Below are 24,034 nucleotides of genomic sequence, written 5' to 3' on the forward strand. Positions count from 1 at the left end.
TACACTATATTAAAGATTTAAGATTTTTTTTCTAATTTAGTAATCTTAAGTAAAAATTTATTGAAATTATGAAAGAGAAAATGAAGAATACAATTAATAACCTATTCACATTTGTTTTATGAATTTAAAAAAATTTAAATAAAATAAAGAATAAGAGAGAAAATTGTATTGCATTAACTATTTTTATTATTATTACTACAAAAATATTATGTTAGATGTTAACTATAAATATATGTGATATTTTATTTTTTTAATATATATTTTATATTTTAATAATATATATTTTATATAAATCATGTATTTTTAGTGTACACATAATAATAGTATTATTATTGTTGTTGTTACTAACGTTTCTTAATATTTAAAGCTGATTTTATTATGCTATAAAATAAGTTTTTTTGTGTCTATCTCATCCATTCAATAAATTTTTTTTGATAATTTGTATAGATCTCGACTTAAATAGGAGAATAAATATCTTTAATTTATAGTCAATCTCTTTTGCCATTCTCATCAACCACTAACCACAAATCACAATTTTTGGCACCCACACTAAATACATTTCAAAACCTCACCAAATAAGACATATAAAAATTACCTACATACAAATTAACACAAACTCATGCAGATATCATCTATATTTTTATTAAACACAATTTTATTAATCCCAATCTTCAAAAAAAGTAGAAACTATAAAAAAAAGAGACAAAAGAATAAATAGTAGATAAATATGGTACATGAAAAAAAAAATACATATATATATATATATATATATATATATATTAAAATATAAAATATTTATTAAAAATAAATTAATAACATATATATTCATACATAATATATAATAATTGATTTTTTATGTATATATAATATGTTTCATTTACATAATAAACTATATAAAAAATTTCAAACATAGGCCAAGAGTAATAATAAAAGGAAAAAAAAAAACAAAAACTTCAAGTTATAAACCAGAAATAAGTAAAAATAATCGAATGTTGACAGGAAATAAACCAGCATGAATAGCATGATTAATATTAAAACATTTAGAAAACTAAATTAATGGTGTAAATAATTTAAAAGGAAAAAGTCTAGGGGCCAACAAATTTGTTAAATTCTGGCCAGTATATAACCAGCAAAGAAAAGTGAGTCATTGAATAAAATCTCACACCATTAAAATTATCATTAATAGCTATTTAATGGTTACAAATCACCAAAGTTGCTGGCTGCTAGTATTCCTAATTTAAAAGACTAATTTGACCAACCAGCAAAATTAGGGCCCTCAATTTTTTTTAACCATTTACTCAATAAAAAATGTATTGAGTTGAATTGGATTAGTAAAATGTAACTAAAACCGAACTAGTTAAGGTAATGTCCTAATGAGTAACCCTTGAAAATCGGGCTAGGTTGAAGGAACGAGAGAGAGAGAGAGAGATATGAATAATGGGATTTGAACACACGCGCCACATGTGAGAGTGTGGAAAATGCACTGATAGTGACAGCAAGCAACCCTACCAGGCAGAGGGGAAAACTACGTATGCAGACAAGCTTACACAAATTAGAAAATAAAAACAAAAATTAAATAATATTACTAACATTTTATTATATATATCCCAAGAAAAAAAAAAAAAGAAAAAAAGTAGAAACAGTGTGAAGAGAGAGAGAGAGAGAGAGAGAGGGAGAGAGAGCACTTTACCACTCTTATACGCTGCACGCATCCCATCCCAGAAAAACACAAGCAACAACAAAGAGTGTTTGCCACACAGAAAAAAGAAAAGGAGAATAGAATCACATTCATGGCTTTCACCCATCACTGGAACTGTTTGGAGCTCAATAACAACCCACACAATCAACAACAACAACAACAACAACAACAAAACAACAAGCTTTAGAGGTGCCCATGTTTTTCATTTTTGTTTTTCTTTCTTTTGATTTTTAAATATAATTTTGTTTTGAACACCATGTGTTTGTTTTATTGTTTACATCAACAATTTGGGAACATCCCACAAAAAATTTAGAGCTTTCTTTTTCAAATCCAAAAAAGATAACTCATTTTTTCCCTGTATGTCTCAGCTTCGAAATCAGCTTAATTTCTAAGCCTTGGTTGTGGATTTGTAAAATCAAGCCCCATTGCTGCGTTCTCTTTTGTGGGTGTGGTTGTGGAGGCAAAAGGTTCAAACTTTGAAAAAAGCTGGAGTCTTTCGTGTGGGTGGTTTTGTGGGTTCTTGTTGGTGCTGTTGTTGTTGTTGGTAGCTTTCTTAAATGAAGGCGATGCCCTTTCCTTCTGAGGAATTTCAAGGGAAGGGAGTGTTGGATTTCTCTTCTTCTTATTGTTCTGCGACAGATCTGTTCTCACTGCTTCAGCATCAACAGCAACTTGTTAATAATCATAGTATCCATCAGCCACCACCACCACCACAAGAAGAAGAAGAAAAGTGGAGGAGACGGGAGGAAGAAGAAGAAGAAGAGAACAAAGGCTATGTGGGCTGCACTGAGCCCACATCTGTTCTTGACTCAAGAAGAAGCCAAAGCCCTCCTTCATCCTCCTGCACAATGTCCTCTTCTCTTGGTAGCAGCAACAACAGCACAAGCAAAGGTAGTGCTGCTGGTGGTGGTGGTGGTGGCTGCTCAGCCTCTGCTGCAGCACTAACCTCAGAGAACCCTCTTCCTCCTCCTCCAGAAGGATCCATGGAGAAATGTGGCGGTACAAGAATGATGGATGACTGGGAGGGTCAAGATCAGTCCATTCTGAGGTTAATCATGGGTGATGTTGAGGACCCTTCTGCTGGTTTGACCAAGCTCTTGCAAACTGGCTCTCACAATGTTGATTTCAGTTCGGGAGGGTTTGGTGTTGTGGATCAAGGAGGCTTGATTATGGACCCTTCTGTGCCAGGGAATTATCCTGCTTTCCCATTCCTTGGGGCCGAGAATACGGATGGTCACGTTGCAAAGACCGGTGGGGTTGCTGAACCCATGTTTTCATCCGGTAACAATCCTATGTTAGCCTCCACATCTCCAGCTGCAGGTGTGTTTGGCTCTCAGCAGCCTGTGTTTGGAATTGTGGATGAGAAGCCTCAGGTTATCAACCCTCAGTTTATGATGAATCATAATCAAGTTCAGTTTTCAGAGAATCCTTCATTCTTTGTGCCATTGACATACCCCCAAATGCAAGAGCAACATGTTGTTTACTCTCAGCAACCAGCGAAGCGCCCTCTTTCCGATGCAGCCGTCGGTCACAATTATCAGGTGCCGAGATTACCCCTTTTGGATTCGGGGCAGGAGCAATTTGCTAGGAGGCAGCAGCAGGCCCAGCTTCCTTTGTTTCCTCATCATAGTCAGCAGCAGAAGGTGAGTTCTGCCGGAGACGAGGCGAGCAACCAGCTTCAGCAGGCTATGTTTGACCAGCTTTACAAGACTGCTGAGCTGATAGAAGCTGGTAATCCGGTTCTTGCGCAAGGGATATTGGCGCGGCTCAATCACCAGCTCTCCCCGATCGGCAAGCCTTTTCAAAGGGCTGCTCTCTACATGAAGGAGGCATTGCAACTACTGCCCCATTCAAACATCTCCAATTTAACGGCTTTCTCACCTATCAGTTTCATATTCAAAGTTGGAGCTTATAAATCATTTTCAGAGATATCACCGGTTCTCCAGTTTGCAAACTTCACCTCTAATCAAGCCCTCATCGAAGCTGTAGAAAGGTTCGATCGAATTCACATTATTGACTTCGATATTGGGTTTGGAGTGCAGTGGTCTTCTTTTATGCAAGAGCTTGCCTTGAGAAATAGCGGTGCATCTTCTCTTAGAGTTACTGCCGTGGTATCGCCCTCAACCTGCGATGAGGTTGAGCTCAGTTTTACAAGAGAGAATTTAAGTCAATATGCAAAAGACATCAACTTATCATTTGAGCTCCATATCTTGAACATCGAATCATTGAGCTCTCCGTCCTTTCCCCTGGCCGGTCAATTCTTCGATAACGAGGCAGTTGCTGTAAATATGCCACTTTCTTGTTTCACTCATCATCCATCGCTGGTTCCATCGGTCCTTCACTTTGTCAAGCAGCTTAGGCCAAAAGTGGTGGTTACTTTGGGCAGGAATTGTGACCGAAACGATGTGCCTCTTCCAACCAAGGTAGTCCATGTTCTTCAATATTACTCGGCCTTGCTCGAGTCGCTTGATGCTGTGAATGTGAACCTAGATGTCCTCCAAAAGATTGAGAAGCACTTCATCCAACCATCTATTAGAAAAGTAATCGTGGGTCACCACCATTATCATTCACAAGAAAAGCTACCTCATTGGAGGAACCTCTTTGCTCAATCAGGATTCTCATCGTTCACATTCAGTAACTTCACAGAAGCTCAAGCAGAATGTCTGGTGCAGCGTGCGCCCGTGCGGGGATTTCAAGTGGATCGAAATCATTCCTCTCTTGTTCTATGCTGGCAGCGAAAAGACCTCGTGTCCGTCTCGCTTTGGAGATGCTAAACTAGCATCACTTCTTGAAGGTGCTTCAGAACTTACTACTGCAATTTATGTAATTGTTTGTGTAATTTAATTTAGGATTATCAATGGATCATACCCATATGTTTTCTTGACTAGTTGGGTAGATTCCGCCGTTTTTATTATTAGTATGTCACTTCAATTGTGGGTATTATTATTAATCATGACTTCCCCACCTCCATCTAGTAATTAATTGACTCTATGGTTTAAATTCTATCTCCATTGTTCCTTTGTTAACTTTATCGCAAAGCAAATTGCTTTGTTTGTAAGGAACAATTTGCCAACATTGCTGTTGTCTCTCTATGTTTATCCCCATGCTTTAGTTTAGTTTCAGATTAGTTGCTTGATCATGTGCTATATGTTCTATACATGATTCCAATATGTAGCATAGAAAATGTTGTGCCAATTCAATTATGTCTAGATACAGGCATTGCATTGGTCTTGTCGATTCTAATAGATTTAATTGATTTGTGTACTTGGTTGGAGTTAAAAAAATGCATTAGTATAATCAGTATTGTCTCATTTTGTTATACAATCAAATGATGCAGGTTTTGTTTATAGGCTGGCTTCACCATCATGAATAATTAATGTGTGTTTACATTAGAATTTAAAATGAATATAGCCCAGGATAGTTGGTTGATGAGAATTTTCACTTTCATATCCAAATTTGAATATGAAATCAATAATCCCGGGGATTTTGTGTAGGAGGAATTTAATTATTGATTTGTTGCTCTAACTAGAAAATTACTTTTTTGTCTGATCTAAATAAAAGATCAATATTGCTTTAAAATAAATATATACCTATATCTTCTACCTTAATTAGTTGAAGTATTTTATTTCAATAATTTAATTTGAGTCCTTCAGCAGAAGTGGTAGTTGTTTGGGTTGTTTAAATATCACGTTCCAGATTCTATCCTTAAGAGCAGCATGTATGTAACATGTTTCATGTTTAGTCTCTTATCAATCGAAAGGTGAACTTAGATAGGGTTAGAGATTAGTTGTTGGTTGAGGTTAGGGGTGCACATGGGTCGGGTGAAGTTGGGTTTGATGTGACCCAGACCCGACCTGACCCGACCCAAAACATACATCGGGTCTATTTATTAGACTCGAATTCGTCCCTAGACCCGATGAAACCAATACACTTTCGGGCCACAATTATACCGGGTGAAAATTGGGCCGTTAACATTACATTACATTGATACCTTTTTGTAAGCTAGCATGTAAAAATATCCGAATTTTCAAGACTCAAACCATTATTTAACATGGTAAAATTCACTTAAAAAAATATAACAAGAACTAACCCTTCTTCAAAATTAAGCATAATCACAATCAATACTAAAGCAAAATCACAATCAATATTAATATTGTCTAATAATACCAAATATTTAAATCAATACAAATAAGTGAAATAACACAATATTATGCATTAGTCTAAAGTCTTATGCATTCTAAACATAAAACATTAACTTATAGTCTTATAATGACTAATAATACAAAATATTAAGGTTTACAATACTTAAATTCCACATAAGAATAATCATGATCCATCGCTAATAACAAAAAATATATTAATTATGTATGATGACCGAGCCAACTTCGGGTGACCCGAGTTATGGCCCGGATCCGATCCGAAATAATGACTGGGTCTATTTTTGAGACCTTTATCCGGCTCTAAATCCGATGAAATCACACCAAATTAGCCCTTAAAGTGTTTGGGACCGGACTGGACTTTCGGGTCGGGTCATGTGCACCCCTAGTTGAGGTTTTATACTAATTAATTGTCATTCATTAGTAATTATTAGAGATATAATTATTCATATTGTCTCTACTTACTAATTTAAATTTTTAGAATAAGTAATTTCATAATATGTTATCAAAATTTTATATCCAAAATGTTAAAGACAATTTTTTGAATAAAAGTAAAAATAGTAATTTCGTTGGAAGCGAAAAATTTGTTAACTCCAATATTGTTGACCCGTGCTTTTCGTCTCCATTGAAAAGAGTTTTTTGCCTCGAGCAAATTGGTTGCTTCCATATATGCGTAAAAAACACAATCAGTGCCATTTTTGGACATATATCCATGGTTTTTTTAATTAAGTTTTACTGATTTAGTAATTAGTTCATTAGTTCGCTTAAGTAAGTGTTTGAAGTTCGAATGCTGGCCAAACAAAAAAAAATTCATGGTTTTTCTATATTAAAATTTTTCACCCTACTAAGAAGGTATTTCTATATTCAAAGATGTACCGTAGTCTTTAATATAAGTGGGTTACTTTGGTGCTGTGCCACGCCATTTGTCCATCTTCAAAGGCATAGAAGATGCTTTGCTTCCCTTGCTTTCTAAAGCTGAGTATTGTGATCTCTCACCTTTACATGGAATCAACTCTAATTTAAGCTGAGTACTGGTTGGAAGGTAAAAATTATTATAAATTTATTGTATATTATATATTACTAATTTTATAACTAAAATATGTTATATATAATTTTTTTATTGTAATTAAAATTAAATCTTTTTTTTTAGAGTAAAGTATCGTTTTTATCCTTAACGTTTGGGGTAGGTCTCAAAGTTGTCCCTAACATTTAAATCGTTCTATTTAAGTCCCTAACGTTTTAAAATTGGTTCAATGTTATCCTGCCATTAAGAATTTGTTAACAGAATTGACGGTGGAACAAAATTAAGACGATTTTAAAACGTTAGATATAAAAATGATACATAGAAATAAATTTTAATTTTATTCTTCAATAATATCATTTTTTTACGGTATATAGTTATTCAATTATTTTTTAATCACATCTAAGTAAATTACACTTAATCACATTACTTTTATTCTGAATAAATTTATTTTTTTATAATTTTACTTTTAAAGATTTTTACTCTTAAACATTAAAGAATTTCGATATATTAGAATCAAAAGATAAAATTTATACTTTATTGTTTATGTATCATTTTTTTATTTTTTGCAAGTTTATGTACTAGTCATTTTACAAATATTTCATGATGAGTAAAAATCTTTAAGAGTAAAATTATAAAAAAATTAATTTATTTAGAATAAAAGTAATGTGATTAAGTTTAATTTACTTAGATGTGGTTAAAAAAATAATTGAATAACTATGTATCGTAAAAAATTAATCCAATGGAAGGATAAAATTAAAATTTATTTTTATGTATCATTTTTGTCCCTACGTTTTCGTCTTATTTAAGTCCCTAACATTTCAAAATCATCTCAATTTTGTCCCGCCGTAAATTCTGTTAACAGATCCCTAACGGTAGGACATCATTGAGCCAATTTTGAAACGTTAGGGACAATTTTGGAATTTATCCCAAACGTTGGGACAAAAACGATACTTTACTCTTCTCTTTAAAATTAAAAAGTTCTCTCTTTCTTTCCCCTCTCGGACCTTTTTTTTGTCTCTTATTTTTTCGTTCACTCTATCTCTCTTATATATCATTACCAATGACTAATTATAAATTTGACAATAAAAATGTGCAGTACGACATCCTCTAATTACAAACAAAATTAAAATTAAAATTAAAATATAACTATATTATATTATTATGTTAACAACTAAAATATATCACATAACAATCATTAAAATTGAGATGAAATATTTTTCTCTTAAATTAATAAATTTTATTCCTCTATCTTCTCATCTACCTTATTAAACTACTCTTTCACCTTAACCCATGACAACAATAAAGAAGTTTCATGGGCCACAAATTCAGCCCAACAGAATACATAAATTCAATTACAATTTTAGTCTTTATTATTTTATCTTATCTTATTTTTAGTTGTTCTTATCTTATCTTTATTTGCTTTTATCTTTCTTAGGCCAATGCTCTATATATGTTTAGTTTTACCTTCACAATTCAATTCAATTCAATCAATCAAGAAATACAAAGTATAATATTCTTCCTTTCTTCTTTTCTTATTCTTTCACAATTTTATCATACCTCTCTCTCCTCTATTTCTCTCTATCTTTCCCACTCTATATATAACTTATAATTTATATTTTATATTACTAATTTGACGAACCAAAATAAATCACGAAATATTCTTTCATTATAAATAAAATATTTTTTTTTTCAAAATGAACAAACTCTATCTCTCCTTCTTCTTTATCTTTCTCTCTCTTTTCTCTCAAATTTTCTATCTCTCTTCATCTCTTTATTCTACAAAAAATAAAATTAATAAAATAATATAATTAAAAATATCCAGTAATATTATTCATATAAAAAATATATTAATGATACTATTATTATATGCATATTTTTTTAGTTTTTCAATTTAATTTTAAATTTTTTGTTCATAGCTTATCTTTCTAATATATATTTTTACTTCTCTTTCTTCAAATATTTTACATATAATTTGGAGAGAATACTAATATTGTGATTAATAATTAGAATCAAGATTCAATTGTTTCAAAAAAATTAATTTTGAGTTAATTTTATAATTATAAATATAAATTTTTTTATAGTAATATATATATATAGAGAAAGAGAAATATTATTTTTAAATAAGTATAAAAATTAATTATTTTTATTTGTGTAACAGACTTATAACACATAATCAAAAAATTAAATATGAAAATAATAACTAAAAAACTTATTATTTGATTTTTTTTAATCTACGAAAATCTTGATATTTTTAGTCGACAGGACCTTTGTCTCTATGACTTTTTTGTAAAAGTAATTTAATTCTATTAATCTTTTCTACTATAATCTATAATGTCAAGACAAAATCAATATAATTTTAAAAATTTATATTCTCGTAATATTATTATATATGAACAAAACACTAATAAACTCTAATTTTATACATATTCATTCATCTGAAATTTATTTACCATTTTTCCACTTCTAAACCAAACTCTAAGAAAGAATTCGGTTAATAATTTACCCTATTGAAAGGATCCATTTTATTAGTAGGAACCAAATTGAATAATCACTTGGTAACTCACCTTGAAAGTCGTTTAATAAATTGAATTTTGTTTACAATCATAGGTTTTTGTTTATCCAAGATCGGTGTAATCATGTAAATATATTGATAGTGTTGTAACTTATGTAATGCATTCGTATAAGCCCTAGTTTTATAAATCATGTTTACAAATTACAACTTTCGTTTAATTCTTTAATTTTTTTTAAAAGAATCAATGATCATTATGTTAAAATTAGTTATTTCTTTTTTTTTTTTTTTCCCTTTGTTACTAGTGTTAGAATCATCCACGAACTTCTATTGATCGTTTACTTTTGTCTTTTATAAAAATAAATTGAATATTTAAGTCTAATATTCATGTAAGTCTAGTAATTCACTTTGAATTTTGATATCACACGTATCTAGGCCTTGAGTCTTCATGATTAGTGTACATAATGATAAGATAAAATAATAGTATAAAAAAATTTTAAATTTAAGTCTTTAATCGTTAATATCCGATCTATATATATATATATATATATATATATAGAAAGATTCACATACTCATGAAAAAGGTTGGTAACAAGAAATTTTTAGCCATAATTAGTCAACAAATTTTATAATTTACTTCATTTATATTATTTAATAACAGTTTTATTTTTTATTTCACTCTCTTATCATTCCACTTATTATATTCTTATCAACTCTACTTATTAATGATATTAATTATAATATCATATTTTTTACTATTAGGCATTCTTGTAATCAATACTTAATATTCCTTTTATAATTTAATTTTTATATTTAATAATAATAATAATAATAATAATAATAATAAGAAGAAGAAGAAGAATGGACGGTAATGATAATATACATTAATTGAGTTAATTACACTTGATTCTTTGTTCCCTTAAGGCATTTAATATCAATCAATGGAAATACAAAAAAATCATTAATTCTTTGTTTCCGTTAAAGTATTTACTTGCACTTAATTCTTTGTAATATATACCTTCCATTAATTTAATTATGATCATTCAAAAATTATGACTATAATACCATTGCAAGCAAAATAGTGTATAAGTCAAGAAATTTTACAAGAAGTCGCGTTTATCGTTGCAAATAGTATGGCATTTGAATTCGTCCTTAATACGGTACCTATGGTAAAAGGTGCTGATGAAGAATTTGAACAAAAGAAGGACTCATCCGACGAGGTTGTTGTCAGTCAACCGATTCTCGTGAATATGAAAAACCACACTAATTTTGATGAGGTATGGTAATAAACTGATTTAATTTTTTTTGTGTGCTTTTATGTGCATTTATAAATTATATTGTATACTAACTAAGTTCATACACATAACATTCATATGTACATATACATAACATCCATAATTACATATAACTAACATCTAAAAATTAAATTCATGTTTATTAGATATTACATCCATACACATATCATTTTTTAGTTATTGCATATGTAAATATAAAGTTAACACAGATATTTTTTAAATTTTATCATAATTGAATTTAAAAAAATATCAAATTCTTAAATTAATCTATTCAATTGATAAATTTACACATAACATCTATAAATTCATACACATAACATCCATAATTTCATGTTAATAACATCTATAATTTGTATTCATAATATTTATAATTTCATACCTATAATGTTTATAATTAATAAATTTTTATAATTAATATTATCAAATTTTAAACTATACGTCTTATTGTATTTTTCAAATTATCTCATATGTGCACTAATAGGCCATAATTTTAATTATTTTAATATTTTTATTTAATATTCATATGTATGCTTATTTATTGATTTTAATATGACGAGTTAATAATTTTTTAAAAAAAATTATTTTTTAATTTTTGTTTATTTTATATATTTTATTTTTTATTTTGTAATAATCTATATCATAAGATGTATAATAAAAATTGTTAAAATTTTTTAATTTAATTTTCATTTTTTTGCAGAAAATTATTGCATTTTAATGGATAATAATGTGATAGAGAGATGTTAGGGATTTAATTTGGAAGAAACTGAAATTAATTTTAGAAAGAACATTAATGATTCCAAACATGCAGCAAAATAGTAAGTGATAAAGAGGATAAGTAATAAAGAGGTATATGTCACTTGCTTATCATCAAGAGAATAAAAATTTTTATGTAATATTCCTATATTGTAATTATTTTTTGGCTACCTATCATCACCCTCGTCTAATTCTCTTGAGAATTGACAAATCTATCACGTACTATTTTTTAGAAGATTAGATACGATACATGTTTTTGAGTATTAAAACTCTCGTAAGAATATTATGTTTTAACTAGTTTAGTACGCGTAATCATAAACTCCAAGAATATAGTCTTTTATTTGCTGATTTAAATTTCTAATATTATATTTATAATATCTATCTAAGTTTTGTTAAGTAGTCAACTGAGATACGAATGACGTAAATATCGAATTGTACTCTTAGGTTCAATAACTGTGAAAAAAACATCCCAACCTAATTATTTATCTCTATTTTCACTTTCATTTTTTATTTCCACTAAATCCTAATTTCATCATTTCTAACGCCGTCTCCCTCTGTACCGCCACCCACCGTCGCCGGTCATAAAACTTCTCTACACCGCCGCCACTGCACCTCTACAGTGCGCCGCCACTCCACTTACATGGTTTGCCGTTGCTGTCCAACGCCGCATCACTGCCTTTCCCTCCACGCCGGGCAGCTACGTCTCTTCCTCTTCCTTGGCGCACAGCTGCTCATCCACTTTTGAAGTCCGTGAAGCGTGCACTGTTCCGATGCTGCATCTCTGGCCAAGCCTCCACGTCGCGCCATCGAGTCTTCCCTATCTTCTACCGCACGTTACTGGTCGTCGTTCACTCTATTGGTATATAGTAGGTTAGTATATAGTTAGGGTGTTATGTTATAGAGGATGTTTCTTTAATTTTCTCGTTAAACTAGATTCCCCTTTTTATATATCATAGATGTTTCTTTCCATGCATATAGGTAGGGGTGTTCAAAACCGATCCGAAAAAATCGAAAACCGAAAAATCGAAAAAATATGTTTTGCAGCTTTTTTTGCGGTTCGGTTCGATTTTTGGTTCTGACCATGAAAATTTCAACCGAACCGAACCGGTGAGGTTAAAAACCCTAAAAAAACTGCACCCCACCCCCACCCCCAATTCCCCATTCAGCATGACCTAACCCCACGCCTCCCACTCCCAACGTGACCTAACCCCAATCGAAAGTGAAACCTAGCGCTCTCCTCTCACAGTCGAACTCTCCTCTCACAGTCTGCACCGGTGCACCTAGCCGTGGAGCCACCCACGTTCTTGAGTCTCGAGGCCGGCAGCGAACTCACGTTGTTGCAGCACCTCCCAGCGCCGGCGAGAGACCATTTCTCCCACCACCTTGCAGCGAAGCCTTCCTCCCAACGCCACCGAACCTCTTCGCGGACAGAGGACCACGAAGCCCCAGCCCCAGCACCACCCTCGCACCCAGCAGTAGCAGTCTAGCAGAGCACCACCGTTTCACAGCACCACCCACTGACCCGGCAGGCCAACACAGCACCACGCCACCACCCAGGAGTGTTTCTGGCCACCCAAGTCCCAACACTGAAGCCTTCCTCTTCGCGGACAGAGCAGAGATCCCCAGTGCACCACGAACACGAAGCCCCAGCCACAGCAGCCAGACAGCCACAGCCAGCTCGCATAAAATCCCTCGCAAGCCAGCACCACGCCACCACCCAGCTGTATTTTTGGCCACGATTAACACAGAACCTCCAAGTCTCCCACCTAACCACCGATTCAAGTCAATATGGAGCCCGAGCCACCGAGTCAGGTAATGTTTACCAATTGTTATTTATTGATTCATTGTTGCTACTTGCTGTTTGTCATGTAATGTTGGTAACTTGCTGTTTGAAATCAGATAAACTGGTTCTAGATCTTGATAGGAAGATATTGAAATCAGATTTAAAGATTTAAATTTGGAGCAAATTTGAAATCAATGTATTGTTGCTGGTTGTTGGTATTGTTGCTGATTGCTGGTTGAATTACTTTTGTTGAATTACTTTATTGCTGGTATTGTTACTGAGACATGTAATTAATTAAGTAATTTGACTAATTAAGTAATTATGGCATGCTAAGGAGGGTGACTAGATTAGTAAATTTTAAGGCTTACAATTTTAGTGAGGGGAGCTAGAATGCTGGATTGATAGAAACATGAACGGTTAATTTATAATCTATGTTATTGAAAAGAAGTTTGATTAAAGTTGTACATAAATATCCCCATGATTTTATTCAATTCTAATACCGTTACCCTGCTATTAATCCATTCATCTCAATGGCTGTTGTACTTACTCCATTCCTCTTTACTCATGATATCTATATATTCAATTTTGATATATTGTTACCCTGCTATTAATCCATTCATCTCAAGTCTCTCTATTATTAGAATGTATTACTAGATTAGAATGCTTTTCTATTAGTGCTATATTATTATTATTACTATTGTTCTTATTATGTAATTGCTTTTTTATTTCAGGTAGGTTGGTTTGCGTAAAGAAATTTAGCTGTTCTGTCAGAAAAGACACCATAATTTGGCTATCTTTCGATGGAAATTTATATTTATTTTTAGTTGTGTTGAATATTACACTTTTAAACTTCTTTAATTGTCCTATTTGAATTCCTTTTGTTGTTAAATTTCATTGGATCAAGCATTTGTTAGCTATTGTGTATTTATGTTTGTCGATTTCAATGTTATGACTTTGTGAAATAGTATGGTAGTATTTTTTTTGAATTGATTGATAAAACCGAACAAACCGAACCAAGCTAAACCGAATTTAATTAGTTTGGTTTGGTTCGAATGGCTTTGATAAAAAATCGAACCAAACCGAACCGCACTTTAATTAAACGATTGGATCGGATGACTTTTCTCTCAAAAACCGAATCAAATCGTACCGCGAACACCCCTACATATAAGATACTGGATGTTTCTTTTTATATACGCCGGATGTTTTTTTTTCTATCCATATTGAATATAGCATTTTTTTTGTATACATTGGAGTGTTTCTTTTTTCACTATACTAGATTTTTTTTAATGCGCACCTCGCGTAAGAGGTGGCGATGGCAAACTGTAAAGGCAAAGACAGAACGCGGTATGACAATACGATAAGAGAGAATGAAACGTAGTGTGAATTGAAGGTGTGTTTAGAAAAAATTAACTTACCTAATTCTAATTATTCAAATTCTAAAATCTGATTATTAATTTAACATTTTTTTTAATCCGTTATTTACAATGTTCACCGTAAGCATTATCTCCTTGTACTTTCTCTATCTAACCACGAGTCCTCACATTCAATGCATCTTACCTTATTTTCCTTCACACATTCTCTATTATGATTTCCTCTCAACCTATGCATCTTTCTAAAGAAAATTTCATGCAATGAGATAGGAGTGTGCATGGGTCGGGTGAAACTGGGTTTGATGTGACTCAAATCTCGCCCGAAATATATACCGGGCTTATTTATTAGACCCGAACTCGATCCTAGACCCGATAAAATCTATACACTTTTGGGCCACGATTATACCAGGTAAAAACCGGATGAAAATCGGATCGTTAACATTACATTACCTTGATACCTTCTTATAAGCTAGCATGTGAAAATATCCAAATTTTCAAGACTCAAACCATTATTTGACATGGTAAAATTCACTTAGAAAAATATAACAATAACCAACTCTTCTCTAATATTAAAGCATAACCATAATCAATACTAATATTGTCTAATAACACCAAATATTTAATTCAATACAAATAACACAATATTATGTATTAGTCTAAAATCTTATGCATTTTAAACATTAAACATTAACTTATAGTCTTATAATAACTAATAACACAATATTAAGGTTTACAATACTTAAATTTCACATAAGAATAGCCATCATCCATCACTAATAACACAAAATATTAATTGTGTATGATGACTGGGCCATTGGGCCGACTTCGGGTGACCCGAGCCATGGCCTGAATCCGACCCGGAATAATGACCAGGTCTATTTTTAAGACCCTTACCCAACCCTAGACCTGGTAAAATCACACCAAAATAGCATCTAAAGTATTCGGGACCGGACTGGATCTTCGGACCGGACCGGACCATGCACACCCCTACAATAAGATATAACTGACATACGCATTTACTTATCTTTAATTTCCAAAACATATACACACCATGCATATTCAATTATCATGAAACACTATGATATACAATCAAAATCCAGGGTCATGCTTTATTTGGCATAATATTATTTTAGAATTTAACTAATTATTGTTAATATTGACCCTACCCTTTTCTTCCATAATTGGTGGTTATGATAATGACTCTAATTTGCTCGACAATTAGGTCCATCACAATACCAAAAACCAACCAACAATTAAGCCTTTCCATAAAGTTTGAACCATAATTATTATTATTATTTTGCTGTCTAACCTAAATTCATTGCAATGCGATGTTCATGTCAACCTTCCTCACCATATATATATTTGACCTAGAAATTAAATTAAATAATATATAATCACATCATCATGCACTGAAAATGATTTTGATTCAAGCATGTCAACCGTACCTTTGAGCCACAAGAAAGGTCTATTGGGACAAAGCCATTAATTAAATTTATATATATATATATATATATATATATATATATATATACTTATAATTGGGTGTGTCTTAGTGTCTCGTGGCAGTTGTCAAATTGTGCTCTGTGGTTATTCTAATATAAACACCGACCTCAAAAATAAATAAATAAATAGTATCACATTATAATATAAATAAGAAAGCCATCTCTTAACATATAAGTATAACCGAAAGAACTGAAATCAGTGTACACAGGTTGTCACCAATTATTATTATTATTATTTGCTTTAAACATACACAAAATTTGGCAGCAAGTTAGTTTTTAAATCTGGCTTCTACTTTTTTGTTGGTACATTTGTTAGTATATTATATACCTTCTTGAATATATTAGGGAGAGCGAACGTTTTAAAAATATTAGAGACATAAATATGTCTAACTTAAATAAATATAAATTTATTAAGAGTTAGCTGAAATTGCTGTAATAAAACGTGAAGAATATAAATAAGGTTTTACTTAAAAAATGTAAGTTAAAACAAAAAAAATAATCACTTTTAAAAAAATTGGAAAATTGCACCCAACCCATGTAAAAATAAAAAATATTTGTCGGTTTGTAAATATTTATTATAATTGAATGATAGTAGAAAATATTTTTATATTGTCATCACATCTATCAAACATATAATTTTAATTAAAAATATAAATGTAATATTTTTAAAAGAAAAAACTTTATAATCACTTAAATATATTAAAAAAATAACGTTTATATATGAAAGGGAATTAGCGCGATAATGAAAAGCAATCCCTTGATATATAAAAAAGGAGGAAATCTACCTTGAGAAAATCAACAATTGAAAAAGACAATATTAATTATTACTCTAGAATGGATGGTGGATTGACCTAGATTTGATCCATTATTTACATAAGAAAAAGGATGTGATATATATATGATGGAAGAATAGAAGACGTGAGAAATGGAAGCAAAAAATTCCAAACAAATTTGGAGGCTAGCTAACTCATTTTTCATGCAAGAGACTTGTGCATGAAGAGGGTGATAACCGATAAGAAAGGGATTTTTGTTATTGGAGGGCCTACCATACATATGTGACATTTCATAATAATAATAATAATAATAATAATAATAATAATAATGTTTAATTATTCTGTCCTTCGTCATTTTAATTTTATTAAATTTATAATTAAATTTTTATATTTTTAAGTTAAATTTTTATATAATTTTTAATTTTATAATTAGATTCTTTTCATATTTAAAATGTTAAACTTAATAAAATATTTTTTTTAAAATATATAATAAAAAATTTAATTAAATTATTAATTATGAATATATTTAATTTGTAAAAAAATATTTACATAATTCTAATATTTTTTACTTTTAAAAAAATATAATTAAAAAATTAAAAACAGTGTAAGAATCTAATTAAAAAAATTTAATTGTATATTTGATGAAATTAGACACCAACAAAATATAATAATAATAATTTGAGCAATAATAATTTGAGCGTTTACATTTCTGTTTTGGGATACATAAAAGTATAAAACTGTGGGATGTGAAGAATGCGTTGTTTCCACGCTGACCTACAACAGATAAGTGAAGCAGACAGGAAAAGATTATAAACAAATATTTTCTTCAATTCACAATATTTAACATTAAAAAAAGATCGTTATATTTTTTATTTTTATATTTATTTAATATAGCATTTATAAAAAAAATATCTTCATTTTTCACATTTATAAATAGTCAAATTAATTCTCAAAAAATCACTCATTTTTTAAATTAGTCTGAAAAATTTTTTTAATTAAATTTGTCCTTCAAATTTTTTAAGTTAGTCATTTTAGTTTTTTCGTCACTTCTGTTGTTAACAACGTGAAAATTTATTGATATGACACGTTAAGTAACACTATAACATATATCTAATAGTCCTAATTGGCGGCTAACATGATAAGTTTATGAAATTAGATCAAATCAACTCGAAATTGAGAAATTTCAATACCTCAAGTTATCTCCTCATTTAGATTTTGATTTTTTTTTTGGTGACCAATTAGGTTTTGATTTGATCATGCTAATAGTCGATTAAGATTCCTATGTGTGTGTTGTATTATCATTTAACATGTCACGTTAATAAAGTTTGACACCAATAACAAATAAAATGATGAAAGAATTAATGCAATTAATTTAAATTTTTTAAAGGACGAATTTAATTAAATTTTTTTAAAAAACTAATTAATTTAAAAAACTAATAATTTTTTGGGAACGAATTTGACCATTTATCTTTAGTTATTTGGATAAAATTTTTACATTTGAATATTAATTCTATAGTATCTTTAATCATCATGCAAAATTGCAAATAACTAAACTTGATAAATGAAGTTAATAAGTTACATAAAAATTTGGGAGATTTAGGTTTATCAGTTTTGTTTATAAATATTTCTTTTAAATCGTCATAATTTGAGTCTTAAATATAAAATAATAGATAAATATATAATTATTCATATATTTTGATAGAAATAAGAGACTAAATTGGATAAGGATTAGTGTATTACTGAATATATTCAAATTGTCTATTTAAGTTGTCTAAAATAATACAATATAAAAAGATATTTATAAGTACTAAGAAAATCGTAATAATAAAGACGTAATCTCCTATAATAAATATTCAGATATACTAAATAATGATAATTGATCCTAATTATATTCCAACATATTTATTATATTTATCTATTCAAGTTGTCTATTTAAGTTGTCTAAAATAATACAATATAAAAAGATATTTATAGGTATTAAGAGAATCGTAATAATAAAGACGTAATCTCCTATAATAAATATTCAGATATACTAAATAATGATAATTGATCCTAATTATATTCCAACATATTTATTATATTCATCTATTTAAAATTTTTTAGATCATTTGATATTTGAACTTTTAAGACCAAAAAGGTCGATACTTTGATTTTTGTTATCCCAAAAAAAAATCTAGTATAAGGAAAAAAAAGTCTGTATAAAATTTATGCAAACCAAAAAAGTGAAACTTATGTAAAAGATTTGTTAGATATGTAATTATTTGTGTTTTTTTATATATAAGTTTAAACTTTTGAAATAAATATTTTTATAATATTTTATAAAATTTTAAATATCGGAATAATAGGAATTTTTTTTCTAATAGAATAATACGTAATGATAATTTTGATATAAAATAATAAAACATAATTTTTAGAAAAAAAAAAACATTATAGGACTAAGTATGCATTTTGTCTCCAATTGTTTACATTTAATTTTAATTTTAACTTCAAAAGTTTAATTTTTTATGTAGAATTACTTTTAACAAATAAAGACTAAATTAACAAAATTAAGAAAGAGAGATAAAAATAGACCTTACAAAAGTTGGGAAAGAAAGATGGAGTTGTAAAGATAATATGAAGACAGAAAGAAAGAAACTTTGTAAAGAGTAAAGCCATGCACAACCATGTATTCATTCCACATCCTCATCATCAATTCTTCCCCTAAACTTTTGCTTTCATTTCTTTCTGTCTCTTCTTATATATGCTATTTGCCTTGGATGCTTATTGTGTCTTAATTAGTTTTTTCAACCTTCATGGTTAGTGGTATTTGCATTTCTGTAGCATATATTTTAAATTCAAAAGTATTCATAAGAAAATAATCATCCCTATAAACATACAACAAAGAATATATATAGATATGGTTTTAAAGGGTTTTTTTTAGAAAAAAGAAAAAAAAAAAAAAAGAAAAGGAATAGTATTAAAGTTGGTGGTTTCTATCATACTCTTTTTAATTTTTTGTTAAAATTGATAAAAATATACCATGATATAAATTATATACTTACACAAACACATTTTATAACTATAACAAATCAATGGAATTAGAGATGCCTCTCAAGCTTATGTTTGTTTGTAGGAACAAAAAAAATATAGAAATATAAAAGAAGAAATTAACACGAATTTTGAAAAGTACTTTTTATATCTGTTACTAATTTTAAATATATGGTATTTTTTATTTTTATTTTTATTTTTAAAATTATAAATATTATAAATTTCATACAGCTTAAAGATAAAGTTTTTAGACAGTTTATAAATGTGAAGTATTAGTCAACTTATGAATTAGCTTTTGAAATTAAGTTATGAAAAGTATCAGAAATCATTAGAGAAATGTTAGAGCAGATGAGAAAATTAAAGAAAGAAGAGAGAAGAGAGAAAAAAAGTAAGTGAGAAAAAGAGTGATTGAATTGGTAGTTTAACTAACTCAGTTACAGAAGTTGCTATTTATAGACACAGAATAGGTGACTCAATTTAGCTAACTGGCTGTCTAACTAAATGATTAGATTGTTGTACTAACTAATTGATAAATACACTAACCGCCTAACATGCCTCCTTAAACCTAAGATGGATTAGATCTAAAATTTCTAAGTTTGTCTCTGAACTTTAAAAAAGTTAAAGATGCAAGGAGCTTGGTCAATGTATCTGCCAGCTGATCGTGGGCAGGTATGTGTTGCACAAAAACTTCTTTTCTTGTCACATAGTCTCTGACAAATGATTGATCAAGAAAAAAGTGTTTGGACTTGTTGTGCAGAACTGGATTTGCAGTCAAGAGTACTGCACTCTGATTATCACAAAATATCACAGGTTTGACTCGACAAAGTATTCGTATTTCATCAAGCGAGGTATGTAACCATATGATTTTTGTTAAGGAATCTATAATCCCTCTAAACTCTACTTCAGTGCTGTTTTTGGAGATTACTATTTGCTTCTTGCAAGCCCAAGCAACCAGGTTTGGCCCCAGATAGATATAATAGCCGTTGGTGGATTTTCAATCGTCAACATCACTGCCCCAATCAGAGTCACACAAGCCATAAACTCTTAAGTTGCTAAACTAGCGAAATTGTAAACCATGATACAGGGTTCCTGCTAAGTAACGCAAAATTCTTTTTATAGCTTTCTAATGGCAGTCCAGAGGATTGTGAAGGAATTGAGCAACTTTATTTACGGCAAAGGTGATTTCAAGATTTGAAATGGTGGCATATTGTAAATTGCCTACAATGGACTTATAGAGACTGGGATCATGGAAGGTTCCATCACAAAAGCTGAAAGCCTTTGAGTTGAAGCCATTGAGGAGGCCGCTAGGGCATGGTCTTACCATTGCTTATCCCAACTTTGCTAATGAGGTCCTTGATGTACTTAGTTTGATGAAGAGAGTGTGTGTTGTGTGGTCCTTTTTTGACTTTGCTTTCAAGAACATAACTAACTTCACTAAGATATTTGAGTGAGGAGCTATGAAGTTGAGAGACAACCTGGATGATTGCAGTTTCTGAATCTCCTATTATCAGGATATCATCAGCATAAACGAGAATGTATTTAGAAGAGGTGGTGATGAATTTTGTGAATAAGTGTCTGATTTGGTGCTGAAGAAACCAAAGGAGTTGAGGGTAGTTTTGAGTTTTGTGAACTAAGTATCGGGTGCTTGCTTGAGTCTATAAAGTGACCTTTGGATCTTGCAAATTAGCTGAGAGTTCGGTGCGAAAAATCCTTCCGATTGAACCATATACACATCTTCAGTCAAATCTCCATTGATAAAATGCGTTGTTGAAGTCATATTGACAAATATTTCATCTCTTGGACAGTGCTATACCGAGCATTATTCTCATAGTTGCTGGACACATGGCAGGACTGAACACTTCATCATAATTAATTTCTTGCTTTTGATAAACATTTTTGGCCACCAATCTGGCCTTGTACTTCTGAATGGTGCCATCAGGATACCGCTTGATGCGAAAGACCCATTTGCAGCCAATGGGGTTGTATGTGGCAGTGAGTTGACAAGGGATCAATTCTAATTCTTTATCAAGGCATTGTACTCGTCATCCATGGCTGCTCGCCAATGAAGACTCGAGAGGGCCTCATTGATTGAGGATGAGACATTGTGAGTGAGATCCTGGGAAGAAGCACACACAATAGTGTGAAGGACCTTGACTTTGGAAATGCCACTCTTAGTTTTGGTTTGCATTGGACGGTTGTTGATAGAAGGTCTGATATGTGTTGAGGCATGTTGATTAGTTGAGGCAGCACCATCACCATTATTTTGAGTGAGAACAATCTGCAAGGAAATTGTCTTATAGAAATCTGTATTCATAATTTTATCAGCAGATGCAACAAACATAGAAGATAATGAATCAGAAATGGTATTAACGTTAGTGAAAGATGTGTGATGCATATCTATGTTGGCTTGGGTAGGAGGGGAGGGAGGGATTGTGTTTGAAGAGTGTGAGGGTGTGGTGGAGTTTTGAGAGTTCTAGACAGTTTGATGAGAGTGGTAGAGTGTATAATTAGTAGGTGGGATAATATAATGTGGCTGATTAGAAGGTGCAGCTGGGTTCTTAGAAAATGGTGTTTGGTATGGAAACTCAAGCTCATTAAAAAGAATATTTTCTGGACACATAAATCCTACTTGAGGGAGAAAGACATTTGTAGCCTTTTTTATTTAGAGAGTAGCCATGAAAAATACATTTGTGTGATTTGGGGTTGAATTTATGTGGATTGTAAGGCTTGAGAAGAGGGTAGCAGGTGCAGTCAAATGGTTTGAAAAAGGTGTAATCAGGTGGATTGTTGTAGAGAATTTCATAAGGTGTCTTGTGGCTGAGAGTAGGTGTGGGAAGTCTATTGATTAGGTATGTGGCAGTGAGTAAAGCTTCATCCCAAAAGGTTAGATATAGAGAGACTTGGGCTAAGAGTGTTAGGCCAGTTTCTGTTAAATGTCTGTATTTTCTTTCTACAGCTTCATTTTGTTGGTGTGTGTATGGACAGGTTAGTATGTGTTGGATACCATTAGTGGTGAAAAATTGGGTAAAAGTGTTTGAGATAAATTTACTACCACTGTCTGTTTGGAGAGCAAGGATTTTATTTCCTATTTTGGTTTTCATAAGAGACTTGTATTGACAGAATGCTTCAAAGGCCTGGGATTTATGCTGTAACAGGTAGGTCAAGATATATTTGGTGAAAGCATCAATGAAAGCTATATAGTATCTGTAGCCAGGTTTGCTATAATAGGTCAAGATATATTTGAGGTGAGCTGCGAAATATTCTTCAAGTGCATTCCAGATTTCATATCCATATGTGTATTCTACTACTTTGTTGACAAATCTTGTATCTAGTACCGATAGCATCCACGCTACTAAACATTCATCGTGTTGCTCCCAATCTTCGAATTCTTAATATTACTTTCTGTTCATTCAGTCTTCTTCAGAATTAAACCTTCGAGGAATTGTGCTGAAATAGAGATGATTTTGTAACCGATTTGACTGGACACAGGCTAGTGCTTGTCTCTTTCAGACTTTGTAGTTATCATCATCAAACTTGATTGTTGCAGGAAAGTTTGCGATTCCAGTGGCTGTTGTGCTCGTTTGAGCTTGTGCAGTGGAAGGTGTTGAAGCTGCCATAGATCAGAGGCTTTGATACCATAACTAAGAGAGAGAGAGAGAGAGAGAGAGAGAGAGAGAGAGAGAGAGAGAGAGAGAGAGAGAGAGAGAGAGAGAGAGAGAGAGAGAGAGAGAGTTTTAGTAGTTTAACTGAATCAGTTACAGAAGTTACTATTTATAAACACAAAATGGGTAATTTAGCTTAGCTAACTGACTAACTGAATGGTTAGTTTGCTGTACTAACTAACTGATAAATACACTAACTGTCTAATAAATTAGACCCACTTAATTTCAATTCTAATATGGTATTAGAGTCTATTCAATTCAATATTATTAGGTATTTACTTACAAATGTTCATATTCTATATAATCATTTCTAAACGTAAAAGGGATATACTATTCAAAAATATAATCTTTAAAAAATTTATAAATGTCAACCACTCTTCATCTAATAAACTAATTTTTAAAATTAAATTAAATTCACTCATTCAATCTCAATTCTAATAATACATACTTAATTTTGCATGTATAATTCAGCACACAAGC

The 24,034-nt window shown here is 30.9% G+C and overlaps 1 protein-coding gene across 1 annotated transcript; it reads left to right on the plus strand.

Moving 5' to 3' along the window:
* Positions 1-1,616: 1,616 nt before the first annotated feature.
* Positions 1,617-4,774, plus strand: LOC107625898 (scarecrow-like protein 6). Its single transcript, XM_016328631.3, has 2 exons — positions 1,617-1,888; positions 2,068-4,774. The coding sequence occupies exon 2, from the start codon at positions 2,257-2,259 to the stop codon at positions 4,471-4,473; it is 2,217 nt and encodes a 738-aa protein (XP_016184117.1). The 5' UTR covers positions 1,617-1,888; positions 2,068-2,256; the 3' UTR covers positions 4,474-4,774.
* Positions 4,775-24,034: the final 19,260 nt, after the last annotated feature.

Source organism: Arachis ipaensis, chromosome B2, assembly GCF_059453495.1.
Source record: "Arachis ipaensis isolate K30076 ecotype BB chromosome B2, ASM5945349v1, whole genome shotgun sequence".
Classification (NCBI taxonomy): Eukaryota; Viridiplantae; Streptophyta; class Magnoliopsida; order Fabales; family Fabaceae; genus Arachis; species Arachis ipaensis.